At 39.3% G+C, this 15,698-nt stretch overlaps 1 protein-coding gene across 1 annotated transcript in view; it reads right to left on the reverse strand.

Annotated features, from left to right (window-relative positions):
• Window positions 1-8,140, reverse strand: part of LOC126471664 (acetylcholinesterase-like) — a 61,685-nt gene extending 53,545 nt beyond the window's left edge. The window contains exons 1-2 of the mRNA XM_050099883.1: window positions 8,137-8,140; window positions 7,431-7,612 (exon numbers count right to left, since the gene is read on the reverse strand). Of these exons, the coding sequence (XP_049955840.1) occupies window positions 7,431-7,612; window positions 8,137-8,140 (186 nt within the window). The remainder of the gene's footprint in view (window positions 1-7,430; window positions 7,613-8,136) is intronic.
• Window positions 8,141-15,698: the final 7,558 nt, after the last annotated feature.

The following is a 15,698-nucleotide window of genomic DNA, read 5'->3' on the forward strand; positions in this document are numbered from 1 at the left end:
CTTTCTGCAGTTTCTTCAGTTTTAATCTACAGTTCATAACCAATAGATTGTGGTCAGAGTCCACATCTGCCCCTGGAAATGTCTTACAATTTACAACCTGGTTCCTAAATCTCTGTTTTACCATTATATAATCTATCTGAAATCTGTCAGTATCCCCAGGCTTCTTCCACACATACAACCTTCTTTTATGATTCTTGAACCAAGTGTTACCTATGATTAAGTTGTGCTCTGTGCAAAATTCTATCAGGCGGCTTCCTTTTTCATTTCTCAGCCCCAATCCATATTCACCTACTACGTTTCCTTCTCTCCCTTTTCCTACTACTGAATTCCAGTCACCCATGACTATTAAATTTTCGTCTCCCTTCTCTATCTGAATAATTTCTTTTGTTTCGTCATACATTTCTTCAATTTCTTCATCATCTGCAGGGCTAGTTGGCATATAAACTTGTACTACTGTAGTAGGCGTGGGCTTCGTGTCTATCTTGGCCACAATAATGCGTTCACTATGCTGTTTGTAGTAGCTTACCCGCACTCCTATTTTTTTATTCATTATTAAACCTACCCCTGCATTACCCCTATTTGACTTTGTATTTATAACCCTGTATTCGCCTGACCAAAAGTCTTGTTCCTCCTGCCACCGAACTTCACTAATTCCCACTATATCTAACTTTAACCTATCCATTTCCCTTTTTAAATTTTCTAACCTACCTGCCCGATTAAGGGATCTGACATTCCACGCTCCGATCCATAGAACGCCAGTTTTCTTTCTCCTGATAACGACGTCCTTTTGAGTAGTCCTCGCCCGGAGATCCAAATGGGGGACTATTTTACCTCTGGAATATTTTACCCAAGAGGATGCCATCATCATTAACCATACAGTAAAGCTGCATGCACTCGGGAAAAATTACGGCTGTAGTTTCCCCTTGCTTTCACCCATTCGCAGTACCAGCACAGCAAGGCTGTTTTGGTTACTGTTACAAGGCCAGATCAGTCAATCATCCAGACTGTTGCCCTTGCAACTACTGAAAAGGCTGCTGCCCCTCTTCAGGAAACACGCATTTGTCTAGCCTCTCAACAGATACCCCTCCGTTGTGATTGCTCCTACGGTACGGCTATCTGTATCGCTGAGGCACACAAGCCTCCTCACCAACAGCAAGGTCCATGGTTCATGAATGCTCCCAGTCATGATAACAAAACAGTAAAATTATTAGGATTTCATATAGATCAAAAGCTCAGCTGGAATACCACAAAGGGAAGATATGTGGAAAATTGGCACGTGTCATTTATCTTCTGTACAAGCTGAGGAGCAGTGTCAGTAAAGAACTTCTGCTATATGCATATTTTTCATTCTTCCATTTGCACCTGAGTTATGGAATACTATTATGGGGCTATTCTGTAGGCTCAAAATTAATGTTTGAATGGCAAAAGAAAGTTGTTAGTTGCATAGCAGAACTTAGGCCATATGAATCATGTCAAGATTATTTTAAGAAACTAAATATAATGACAGTAGCTGGCCTGTATATTTACAACTGCCTCCTCTTCATTAAAGAGAATTTGAGTAAATTTGACTTAAGGATAACAGTTCATGACCATAACATAAGGAGTGGACATACAAATAATATGCCATATGCTAGGCTTGCAAAGACACATAACATATCTTGGTTCTGTCTACTTCAACAAGTTGCCTGAAAATGTCTATACAGTGCCAGTAAATAAATTTAAAACTAGTATTTTGAGATGAATCTAAAGTAAAGTAATTTACTCTGCTCGAGAGTCCCTTGAGTATATGACAAATGACCCACTTTCCTTATGAGAATGAACTATAAATTAACTGCAAACTATACATAGGCCAAACTGTGTAACTATTTTATTACTTTTTCATGTTCTTATTGTTAATTATCTGTTTGATTATTTATTTGTCATTCACTGAAATATGTACATCATTTATCTTGTAATTGATCTGTTAGGAAACTTCTTGTTGTTATTGACATTTGCTCAAATATGTATTGTATCCATCTTGGATTATTATATTGTAGTTAATGACATTTGTCATGTCAAAGTTGGGTCTGAAACCCGCTTGGTATTCCAAGATGGCGGGTTCCAGTTGTCCTTGTGTTCTGGTGAGAAGGCAGGTTGATAGAATTTTGTAGATGACTGGTAGCAGGGAAATTCCTCTATAATTGTTTGTGTCTGTCCTATCACCTTTCTTGTGTAGCGGGTGAATGAGTGCGGTCTTCCAGTCGTCAGGTATGATTTCGGTTGTCCAGGTGTTCTGTATGATTTGTGTGATTTCGTTTAGCGAGTTTGGTCCTAGGTTCTTCAGCAGTTCTGCCGTTATTCCGTCCTCACCAGCTGCCTTGTTGTTTTTCAGTTTCTTTATGCAGTGGAGGATTTCTTCTTTTGTTGGTGATGGTGAGTCTTCCGGTGCGTTGGCCGGTTCTCGGGGTTCGAAGGTTGAGTTAGGTTCAGGGCAATTTAGTAATTTTGAAAAGTACTTCGCGAGCTCTTCACAGTTTTCTTTGTTGGTAAGTGCCAGTTTTCCGTCTTCTTTTCTGAAGCAGAGGTTCTGCAGTGAGTATCCTTTGACTTGGTTGGTGAACGTCCTGTAGAAATCCCGTGTGTTGAAATTTCTGAAGTCTTCTTCGATGGAGTTTAGCTGATCGTTTATGTATTTGCGTTTCTCTTGTCTTATTGTTTTCGATGTTTGACTTCGAATTTCATAGAAGTTGTCCTGCATGTTTATTATTATTATTATTTTTAGAAACATTTGAAATCACGAATTACTGGCACAGTTAAAATTTCTATGTTAATTACTCAATCCTGTACTGTTTACTATGTTTATTTCTGGATTCCTTTATCAAATAATATTCGAAATTAATAATGTAATTAATAATGTAATTAATAATGTAACAAAATCTGGTAGGAATTCATTTGTTAAGAAAATCTATAGACAGCAATTATGCAAGTAAAATGCTTCAGTACTGTGGTTCTACTAACAATGGTAGCCCTGAAAGAATTAAAATGTAAGCAGGACCTCATCGTAGTACCCTATTTGCAAAAATACCATGCAAAGACTGGACTGCAACATTCTGGCTCCACAAGTTCATGTTCATTTGCCACAGACAGCATATCTGATGCACCATTCTTGAATTTGTTTCCTTTGCCTTCATTGCTGGTGGTTGCCTGGATTTCATTCGAGATCCTGCAAAATATCCAGTTTCATCTGGAGCAACCTCAAACCTGGTCTTTGATTGTGACAATTTATTTGTATCTAGTCATGTTGGGAATGAACATTCACATCAAGAATGTTCTAGGGACAACAATGCTGGCCACCATGTGCCACAGAGTCAGCCTTGGCTTGCTTCCTTCCATGTAGTTGCCAAGTCTGACTGACTCCACTTGATTGCTTCCAACTATGACTGGAGCAACATCCTTCATACATTGACACCCTGCCCCACTATTTGTTCTGTGCCTGCATCTGTGTAGAACATCCCCATCTGTGTTGCAGCCAGTTCTGGGAAGAAAGCCACTGAGCACGTTATGCTCTCATCTGTGTGAATCATCACCAACCATGATGCACTTGCATAACCCCCGCACATGGTGAACTTTGCCACACCTGATCAGAGCCACTTCTATCAGCATCATTCAATGTATGTCCCCACTTTGTCTTAGTCCAGTGACCTGCAACCCATCTAAACAAACGACTTTGCACTGTGCGGCACACCCCATACACCAACACATCTTCGTGTGGCTGTCATCTGGTTAATAGCTAGTCAATAATGCTTGCAACACTTTTGTTCATACCCACCTGTCACATTTCCAAACAACCATTTTCGAGCAAATATCAGCTCTGACATCAATTCAACAGCACTTGATGGCTCATCAAGAACAGATGAAACTATGGCATTGCAAATGCATGAAGCTGACAGATCACTGATCACAGTTCACAGACCCATGACCCCTACTCTGCAAGTGTCATCAACGCACTGCCTCACATTGACAGTCACTCATAAGGACATCATAAAACCAGAGCTAGTGATGCACTTTTAATGTCAGTCCCACCTCATCTTGTTTGTACATTGCGCTGAGCTCCTGTACTTCTACATGGGCACTGCATCCCAGAAACCTTTGCCCTAGTACCTCCACCCCAGATGGTACATGGAATGTTCAAGACAAACAGTTGGAAGACAATCATATGTCCATTGACATACTCAAGCAGTGTGCCTCCTCATCTGACGAGTTCTTGGTGATTCATTAACACTATGCCGACACATTCCATATGGAGATCATGTTGCTCCCGCAACATAGCAATGACACATCCACTGCCCTCACTATGGCATGCAAGCAGCTCATGGTCTTGACACTCAACCTTCATGATGACAAGTGTGGCAGCACGTATATAAGCATGGTGCTGCTGACTAGTAACGCCTACACAATGTCCGACCATGCCCATTTACCACTCCACCCTGCCTCTGCACTGTCACTGATCCCACATATGCAACAAAACACAAATGACAGTACACTATGTTTCTCCTCCAGCACTGGTATCTTTGGGCATGCCCCTCCCGTTGGGCAGCACACTATTCCCATGACTCTTCTGTATGGCTCACTGGAATGCAGTTTGATCACCATCTGCTACAGATCTTCACATGACATCACCAACTCCATTGAATCCACTGACTACTTTCATCTGGTTCTACATTCATTTACTGCACACCTACTAAAGACTTACAATGTTCTACAATGCAACATTTGAGAATCATCAGAGGAAATGAACTCAACATGATCCTGGTGCAACCACTGTCATTTGCAGTATTCACTTCCAGCTGTCACTGACAACTTTGGTGCCTCTTCCTGACACAACAATTCAGGACAAAAATGTTAGACTCTATAACTGCATTTCAGCATATTCCAATTTCAACCATGACCCAGAACAGATTGATACCCACCATTCTTGCCTGCCTCTCAGCTTCCAGGACATCGTGGACAGTCAACACGCAAGCCACGGCCAGAGCAGTTTGATCCAGCAAACAAATTAGTAACTTGCATCAATTGCACCACCCACTCAACATATCCTGTCACTTTGATGACATCAAAGTCCCTCTGTTATGCGTGGTCTCCACATGCTGACATCCTTGCCACTGACACCCCACCCCTATCTCTTTCCTGGGTCCCCATGCAGACACAATGGATGTTTCCTTCATCAGCCACAGATATTCTGCCTATTTAGCATTCATATGACACCCAGAATAACTTCAGGAATGGCCCAGTCATGTCTTGTGAAAGTGGCAGCCATGGCATGACTGGTCACGTGCATCAACACGTCGTCACCTACCAGAAACAGTCCAGCCATGCCTGGTTCCTATCCCAGTGACAAAGTGCATGGTCATAAGAGATTCACACCTGCAAGAAATTGTGTATCCATGCCCCCCTTCTGGGCCAACCACAAAGTGGCTGATCAAGCAACTTACACACATGATTCCCGATACCGCCCAACTGCCATTCACCTCATTGACATTGGTAGTGCAGCTCCTTCACTTCCTCCCCCATAATTTGCATGTTTGTGGTGGGCAGGGGGCCACTGTGATGGCTATCAACCACAACAACACCATCACTGACCAGCAAGAGCAACTTTGTTCTTAATGGTGGAACCTCTCTCTTTCTCTCTCTGTCTCTGTCTCTCTCTCTCTCTCTCTGTCTCTGTCTCTCTGTTTGGTAATCTATGTGCTCTGTTTTTCTCTTGTTGTGTGGATGTCTCATTCACTCATGTTCAACATAAATCGTTTTACTCTATGCATAGGTCATGTATTTGATATTCTATATGTCTGCATCCCGATTTCCCACAAATTCTTACCACTGTCCCATTTTATTATCATATTGGTCTTTATCTCACTTCTGTTTTGGCTATAATGATAACTTACAATAGTTAAAGCTTAACAATCAATGATAAACTTGAATAAATATGTAGTCTACAGTTCCAACATTTTGCTCTATATCGTCGCATAGTTTTCCACACTCAAAAATTCCATTGTTGCTCTTAAAAATTTTTCTGTAGCAATGCTAGGCAAAACTATGGCATTGTTTTTTTGTGATACTTACTTTTTATTGTCTTGAACCGCTGGGGCTGCATGGTGCAGTATGCTCTGCAATCTTAAAAAACTGTTCCATGGCATTCTTGTGATTTCTCTTGTTGTTCAGCATGTAAACTTCCTCTGTTTTTCACTTCACAATTTCTTGAAAGCTTAATTTCATCCAGTTGGTTTACTATGCTAGTTCCTACTTGCTACTCAATAGTATGTACTCTCCCATCTCTTTATGAGTTTTTTCTTGGCACATTGTGATTGACTCTCTAATTTAAATATTATGAATTCAGTTTGTTCTCCCCTGCTTTCTTCTTCACTGAAGATTATCCCACCACTTGTAAGATATTGGTGTCTTCCAAAAGCTAGAAAATTATCTTTCTCTGTTATGGGTGCCTGTTGATGACTCAGCACTTCTGCTTATATGTGAGTGGTCTCCTTTGCTCCTAAATTATTTATGTTTTGTTTTTGTAACACTAAAATAGTAATTAAAACCTGAAAATTGTGTTCAGAAATTAGGCAGTATTAAATTATAATGTTGTATTTAAGGGTATCAACAACAACCTGCCTTGTCAAATCAGTTGGGCTACTGGAAAAGAAAATTATAAATTGTATTTGTATAGAATTTGATCATTACACAGAAATGGAGATATTATGTTAGTGACATCTGTTTAATATCTGATCTGTATCTGAATAACTGTCAGTGATGTTCATAAAATTAGACCATATGTAGAAATTGTGCTGAGTTAGGAATGATATGTCATGTTTGGTTGGGAAAACAGGGTTGCTTGTTGCTGTGTTTCTATGTGTATGAAAGTGTTACATAAAGTTCACTCCCATGTTTAAGCTTTAATATGTATGATACATAAGTGAAACAAGAAGCAACAGTAAACAATTAAGACTATTGAAGTTAGCAGCCTTTTCTTAATTTTCCTAGACTAATTTCATGAAATCCATTACGTAAAAATTTCTGCAGGACTGCTACTTTGAACCTGGAGATATTAACTATGCACTTCTAACCTCTACAAGAGGTTCATGAACAATACTAAGTATAGTGTGCTCTCTAGTTTTCTTCAATGTGAAGGGACTTGTAGCACTGAACTCATGTCAGGCATGATGGCACATGCATACTCAATTGAGATTTTGATGGGAGGTCATAGGATCAAACACCGTACCTTTCGATTTTTAAAGAGTTGATTTCCGTTCAGTTGTTCTGTCATAACCCAAATGTCACTGAATGCAAAAATTGATTTTTGGTGAGACAATGTGAGCATCACAGTCCAGCGAGCATAATTTTATAAAACAATACTAACTCCACAAATTTAATTTGAACTTTGAAGTCTAACTTACAGCAACTGTTGTGCTGTTCTGCTGCAGAGTTATAGTTGCATCTCCATAGTAGAAGCTCCTCACTTCACGAGCACCTTGTGTTCTCTGTTCTGCTGTAGGCAGCCTTAAATCAGGTCCAATCATTAACTCAAAGTTCTGATCCAGCTGGGCTACCTGCTCAGCTGTTGAAAGGCCTCCCGAAGCTGTAAAATAATGAAATGACAGTTTCATGTAAGCGTCTAATAACAGAGGTTAAAAAACTTATAATTGACACAATGTGGGACCAAGAAGAAACAAGCTCTGTATCTTAGCTTATCAAATAAATGATTGAACCAATGCAAAATAAAACATCAGTCACAGGTCAGGCATTAGGACTGTTCCAACTGAGAAACTACAGCCTACAAAATAGTATGAGAAGTGATCTATGATCAGGGGACATGTGATCTATATGATGACAATCCCTCTAGCCATTACGTCACTGTTTCTATTCAAGCAGTTCCTCACTTGGCCTTACAGACCTTTCTATCTCAGAAAATGTATGTATCTTAGAAAATGTATGAGGGGGTACTGGGTACTGAACCCGGGTTCTTATGCAGTGAAGACAGTGAATTTAACCATTCAGATATGGAGTCCATTTAAAACAAATATACAAATATTTAATCTAAGATTCATTTCTGCAACTGTTTAAAACAAATTTGATGTTTTCTTTGAAAGACATTTTTATTACTCATATTTTCAATTTAGGAATGGACTATATCCAAAGTTCTGATCCAACTGGGCTACCTGTTCAGCTACTGGAAGGCCATCTGAAGCTGTTAAAATAATGAAATGACAGTTTCATGTAAGAATAAAAGCTTACAATTTACGCAAAGTGACATCATGATACCACTCAGATCATGTGCTGCATAGCTCAAAAAAATAAGTTTTTGTTGTTCATCAGTTTACAGGAAAACTCAGTATGTAACAATGTTAGACATGTTGAGTTACAACAGAGTGCTGTAAATAAAAGAAAACATACTTCTGTAAACTAAGAAAGCAAACAGCAGGCTGAGTTATGGCTGGAAATGGTACAATCAAGTAAAGAACAAACTTGAAAATCTGGATTGCCATTTTATTTTCTGTGATCTAAAACAGTCCCAGCCTGTATAGACGAAATATATGATGCAATATAATTACACATACAGTGATTGCTCGATACTCACACAACATAATAGCTGCTGAGCAGCAAGCAGGCATGGCAAAAAGAACAAGAAACTTATTCTTTCAAACTAAGTCACAAATGGGCATGTGTTCACAAGGCCCCCCCCCCCCCCTCTCTTCCCCTCCCCGCCCACCTAACACACACACACACACACACACACACACACACACACACACACACACACACACACACACACACACCACTTTGCCAGTGCTACAGCCTAAATGGAGCAAGTAGCAGTGTTTATTAGACAGAGTGGGAAGATCATTGAATAGAGTGGGAATGGGTAGGAATGGGAGAGGAAGGGAGTTAGGAGAAATGTCGGTGTGCAAATTGATGGTGTGATTGTGCTGTCATGTATGTAGAGAGGCAGGGAGCAGAATTACAGACTGCAAGAAGAAATGCAGAGATAATAGCATATAGATGTAGTAAGACAAAGAGACAAGGAAAGGAAGATACGGGTTAGTTAACATGGAAGATAAACATACCAAGGGAAGTACAAGGCTGGAATAGGGGAAAAGGTTAGGAATGAGGCAGAAATACAGGAAGCAGAGGCAGGCAGAGAACAACAAAAGGGAGCTGTTGGCTAGGGCAGTTGAAACTAAAAATGATTTGTTACTGGTAGAGTTTCCATCCTGAAGAAGAAGTGTTTATGTTGAAGTATCTAGATGACATGGATCATGAATTAGCTGTTAAAGTCAACCTCATTATGCTGAAGCTCCTTCTCTACAATAGGAAATTCTAGTTAGCCCTTCATCACTGTGGACAGCTTGCAAAGATTTTTCTAAGCATACAAAGTAGTGCACTGTGATTGTCACCTTTGTTACTTGACCCTACTCTTGATATTGTAATAGGTGTCAGTGCTATGGATGGAACAGGCAGTAGTGGTTGGATGTATGTAACAGGTCTTGCACCTGAGTCTTCTACAGTACAGTGATGCATGGTGTAGGAGGCTGAGTGCAGGAGGGGGTGTAAGGAAAGATGTCATCTGGAAAGGCATGATGTGCAAGCCAAGTGTAGAAAGTGTAATTAAAGTCCCTAAACGCAATAAACAGTTGCAAATTTGTGCATTACATCATTCACCATATGTTGTGTTGACCCTGAGTTTTCTTATTTGTGTACAAACAAGAAGAAGCTGTTCAGAGACTTCTGCTTATAAATTCTACAAAATTATGAGACAGAATTTTTGTCCAGTACTTAGCTTTCAAAGGCAAAATTTTTGTACTGCTAATAAATACAAAAAAAATGTACTGTACACAAAACTATCCTACATTTTGCAAGAATTAGCTCCTTTCTTAGGGACAAAACAGAGAAAGGCTTGGAAAGGCTAAAAAGAAACGGCAAGTCACTGAAACTACAGGACGAAAAGGGCTTGCCTGTTGTGAGGACAAGAGAAGATGAAGGTAGTTTTGTGTACTTTTATACACTGCTGACCATTAAAATTGAGTCACCAGGAAAGATGTAAAATAATGAAAATTTGCTTATTGTGAATACAGTGCACGCAAAAGAATACATTATTAAATTTGTTAAAAGAATGCGGTGTACATGGTGTGAAATTAGTATACAGATACCTGTGCCACTAAAAATTACTCTAACACAGCTGGGTACTGAGTCGATCAGAGCTTGGATGACAGACGCAGGCACATCATTCCATGCTACTTGAGGTAGTCATTTAGTAGGTGTGACAACCTCTCAGCACCCCTCAAACAAATATTTTCACTGGGTGAGAAATCTGGAGAATGCACTGGCCATGGCTACAGTCAAACACCCTCTGTACTGAGGCATGTTAGGACAGCGTGAGAAGCATTCATCTCATGAATTTTGTTCAAAGATAACATAATGGGGACCTTGCAGAGAGGGCACAGCTACCTTTCTTAACACTTTGGAAATGTGACAGCTGCTGTCAAAATTACATGTAATGTAAAGCAAAGGTGATCACTGTGTGCCTAACAGCAAACTATACCATCACACCAGGCACTGGGCCTGTGTGACAATGACAAATCAATCTGGCTATGTTCATTCTCTCTGGATTTTCCACACACTGATATGTCCATCATGACACTTCTAAGCAGAACCATGACTTATGTGAAAAAATATGTGGTGCCACTCCTATGCTCAATGTTACACCACTAATGACACACCTCTTCTGCTACTGCATCAAGGTAAGCCACAACATTGGTCACCATGCCAACAGTCCTTAGTACTACAGACATTGCCACACTCTCCATGTTGATACTTGTCTTTGTACAAGGAAGCCCATTTCCTGACACAAGATATATGATATGGTAGCAGTGTGAACAATATATCTTTCTTCTTGGGTACTAGTCACATGGGGTTGTTGAGATCATTCGGAGCATCAATTATGGTCCTTGTGAATCCATTGATTCCTACTCACGCAACAGTCATGTAAACTCAACCAAAATAAGCAGTGATATCATGGAATGATAAATGGCAATCTCGATAAGTCACAGTCCTTTTGTTGTTGAATTCTGACATCTGCTGACAGATGTCCCTATTTCTTACATGAGATAAAAAATACTCTTCTTATCATCAACATCCCAATGCAATTTCAGAATAAGAAATTCACTAAATAATATTTCCTGGTACACAGAAGGTGTGTACCATTATTGCTTCCTACTTTGTGCAGTTGCACTGATGTGCTAATCAGTTGCATATCCAAACATGTTGTACAATTCATGCCAATTTGAAGTTGTTGGATTTCATGGTGCTGCAGTTTTAATAGCCAGCATTATACTCACAAAAGGTAACAAAATGCTTGCTTATACATGGTGATTTTGCTAAATGAGGAGAAACTGCATGAAACAGTCCCTGAGAGGATAAAGAGCAAAAAAAGGTCATAGGACACATGGCCAAAAAGTATGGTGTCTTTGGTACATGGTATTTGTTAATTCATCATGCCTGTACAATACAATGCAGTATGTGACATACTGTGATGAGACCAACATTAGACAATGTGTATTACTCAACATAGGTAACTTCCTATTTGTAGGATCTAAACTGAGCATCTGTTCAACAATGTATTCAAAAATAAAGTAACTTCTTTAAATGAATCATATAAACAGAAAATTATTGAATTTGCACAGGGACAGATGGGTTGACCAATACTTTCTTCAGGAGGTACATGTCTGAGTAGAGACAACAGAGACATAAAAATAGATAACAATACTCACAGCTGAACATTCTGCTTATGCAGTTTCCCCCAACATCTCTCACTGATAATATAAAATTTGAGGGTGTGTCATACATTGTGTATTTCAAATTTTAACGAGGACTATGAAAAATATAATGCATACTATATCATCATCTGCTTTCTATAAATTTTAGTAGTAGTATCCTTATTCAGAAAATAATTGTTCCTAATTCAGTATGTATCTCAATGATTAAAAGTTTAATACTGAGGACTTTTATAAGCCTGTGAGTTTTCAAATAATGTATTTAACAGGAAATCAATGACTGTGAGCTACAGTTGTGCATCCTACAAATTTTGGTAACTAAATATTATTTAGATAATTGTTTTCCCTTAATTGTATTTCTGAGAATACAATATCTTTTGGTAGTTCCCATTCACTGAAAGGTTCATCATATATTTCAGGGTATAAAGGAGAAAGGATAGGTCTTCAAGTTGTCTTTTATATATTTTATTGGTAGCCAGATAAAAAGAGAATGCTGAAGCTGTTGCAACATGGGTCATGAAGTGTTCCGTAAGAACCATCATATCTATAGAAACAACACCATTAAGGAGCAGCCCCAGAATAGTTGTTGTTCTTTCATGGACCAGTAGATTATGGTGCTTGGGCAGCACCTGGGATGATGAGGCATACATTCTCAAGGAGGACACATAGCACTCTCAGTATTTCTTCTTACTTCATCTAATCAGGTACCAAACTTTTGCACAGAGTCAATTAAAAGTGATGAGGGTGGTCAGTGAAACATGTCACTTGAGATGTTCCAGAACTCAATAATGGTGCTGAATGTCTGTTGCAATACCTTTGGTTCACCATTACCCTGGCTGGAAGTAAATGGGGCTTGTAGAAAGGGGACTAATAGCTCTAGGGGTGTGGTGTCCACAATGGAAATGTACCCGACACTGTCACTTACTGTCATTGATTCAGTGCAACAGAGAGGGAATGAAAGTGACTGTGGTCTTCTTCTTCTTTTTAAGTGGGAAAGGGCACCATAATTGAGGAGGCACAGATCAAAATTGGAAAGAAGTTTGTCAACCAGGACACTCCTACCAGGTGATGTGGTATTCTCCTACAGTGGTGGTGTACATTTGAAATCTGTTAGTAGGAGAAAAGGGGAGGTTGGTGGGGAATTTATCAGATTAAGGCAGCCTTCTCAAGGTTTGTAAGTGCCCTGCCTGGGAATAGCACAAATGGTGATCACTGGGGTGATTCAACTCACACTGTTATTGTTTCCATTGTGATATGGAGGGAACTCTACTCACTGGCGATATCTGTGCAAATTAGTATACAGACCCCTCCAAATACCCTCTTGGAGCCAGTGTAGATCTGACAGCAGTCACAGTAGCCTCGAAAAGTTGGAGAATTGTCATAAGTGAAACATGTTTATTGAAGAGAAAAACAGGTAACAGAATGGGAAGATATTAATTGTTGCAATTCTGGAAGGTGACAGTAATATCTATTGCAGTTGCATTGAATTATCAGCTTAATGTTGTCCAGGTTAGGCACGAAGGGGCCAAGGAGGCAGGTCACACACCTGAGGTCACTGTTTGTCACTGGTGGGAATGGAACAACACTGACGAACATAAATTCTGCGCCCGATGGTGTGGAGTCACTAGGATAGCCTTCTCCCAAGATTTCATCTTCTTTTCTTTAACTGCTTTAGAGAGCTGAGATCCTTGTGAGGGCTTTTCCACTACTTCTCAGCGTGCGTGGAAAGGTAACTGGTCAGATATCAATAAGTGTTCTCTGCATAGTCAGGAAGATACCCTTCACACAGACTGCCTACTGTGCTATGTAGTGGGCAATATTCCCAACATGGAAAGCACTCCAGTAATACATTTTGGAAAGACAGAGGTCACACTCTGATGTGGACACCATACATGAGTTGACAAAAAAAAGTGGTGTAAAATAAATAAACTAAGTGAGAAAAAAGCCATAACAAATGTTCTACAAAAAGATTAGTTTGCCAACAGGGAAACTATCCTACAGGCCATGTCCGAGAAAAACTACAGTTAGAAAGTAAGACTGCAGCACAGAAAAGAAAGAAGGGCCTCATGCTCATTGCCTATGTACCCAAAAAGAGATGTGAGCCCTCTGTGACAATTTATGTTTTTGTTATTTCTAAGGTTATGTACCGTATTACATGTAACTCTATTTATACCATATGGTCATTATGTGAACATATTGTAAAATACATAGAATGCCTGGTTAGTTGTAGGAGAGACCTTATGGCCCTAAATTTGTGAGGATAAATAAACCAATTAGTAAAATAAAATCTCCCCCTCTGTCATGTGGCGGCTCTGCTGCTGGACATAAGACTTTCTTGCACAATGCCATTTAGGTGACTTGCATACCAGTGGTGATGTAACAATGATGAGGACAACACAACACCCAGTCCTCAAACAGAGAAAAACTCTGACCTGACTGGGAATCGATCCCAGGCCTGTTCACTTAGCAATCTACTGAACTAAGCCTGCAGCTATCAAGGTAGACCTCATAGAATAAAATAATGTTCTAATAAATGGCCACAGAGACTGAATTGTAGGTATAGTATGTAACAGACTTAATTTAATTTGTAGGATTCTCAGAAAGTGCAGAGAGATTGCTTAAAAACACTCATGGGATCCGTTTTAGAATATTGCTCAAATCTGTGAGTCTAACAACAGATATTTAATTTATACAAAGAGGGAGGCATGAATCATGACAGGTTTCTTTGATTAATGGAATGGTGTTACACAGACACTGATAAACCTGAACTAGCAGTCTCTTCAAGACATAAGTCAGCCACCCTGCAGAAGCCTAACTACAAAATTTCAAGAACAAGAATTTAGTGAGTAATCTAAGAATATACTATAGCCCACTCCAAGTTGATCCTACAGCCACTGAAAAAATAAAATTGGACTAATTACAATATGCACAGGGGCAGTTAAACAGCCAAGTGAACAGGCCTGGGATCGATTCCCAGTCAGATCAGAGTTTTTCTCTGTTTGGGGACTGGGTGTTGTGTTGTCCTCATCATTGTTATCCAAAATTCATGAAAAAGTAATGTATTGTAGAGTAGCTTCACACCTTTGTAAAAACAAAGTTTTAACAAAATGTCAGTTTGGTTTCCAGAAGGGTTTTTCAGTGGAGAATGCTATATATACTTTCACCAATGACATATTAAATGCTCTGAGTAACCAGAAGTCACCCGTTGGGATTTTTTGTGACCTATCAAAGGCTTTTGATTGTGTAAATCATGGAATACTTCTAGATAAACTCAAGTACTGTGGTATGAATGGGACAGTGCTCAAATGGTTTAAATCATATCTAACTGGAAGAGTGCAGAAAGTTGAAATAAACAGTTCACATAATATGCAAAAAACTGGTGATTTCTCAAACTGGGGAACAATCAAGAATGGGGTGCCACAAGGTTTGGTCTTGGGTCCTCTGCTGTTCTTAATATATATTAATGACTTGCCATTCTATATTCAAGAAGATGCAAAGCTGGTTCTTTTTGCTGATGACACAAGTATAACTATCACACCCAACAGACAAGAATTAACTAGTGAAATTGTAAATGATGTTTTTCAGAAAATCATTAAGTGGTTCTCTGCAAATGGGCTCTCATTAAACTTTGACAAAACACAGTATATACAGTTCCACACAGTAAATGGAATGACCCCATTAATAAATATAGACTTCGATCAGAAATCGGTAGCTAAGGTAGAATATTCAAAATTTCTAGGTGCATACATTGATGAGGGGTTGAACTTGAAAAAACACACTGAGGATCTGGTAAAACGTTTGAGTTCAGCTACTTATGCTATTAGGGTCATTGCAAATTTTGGCGATATACATCTGAGTAAATTAGCTTACCACACCTATTTTCATTCTCTGCTT

Source organism: Schistocerca serialis, chromosome 1, assembly GCF_023864345.2.
Source record: "Schistocerca serialis cubense isolate TAMUIC-IGC-003099 chromosome 1, iqSchSeri2.2, whole genome shotgun sequence".
NCBI lineage: Eukaryota > Metazoa > Arthropoda > Insecta > Orthoptera > Acrididae > Schistocerca > Schistocerca serialis.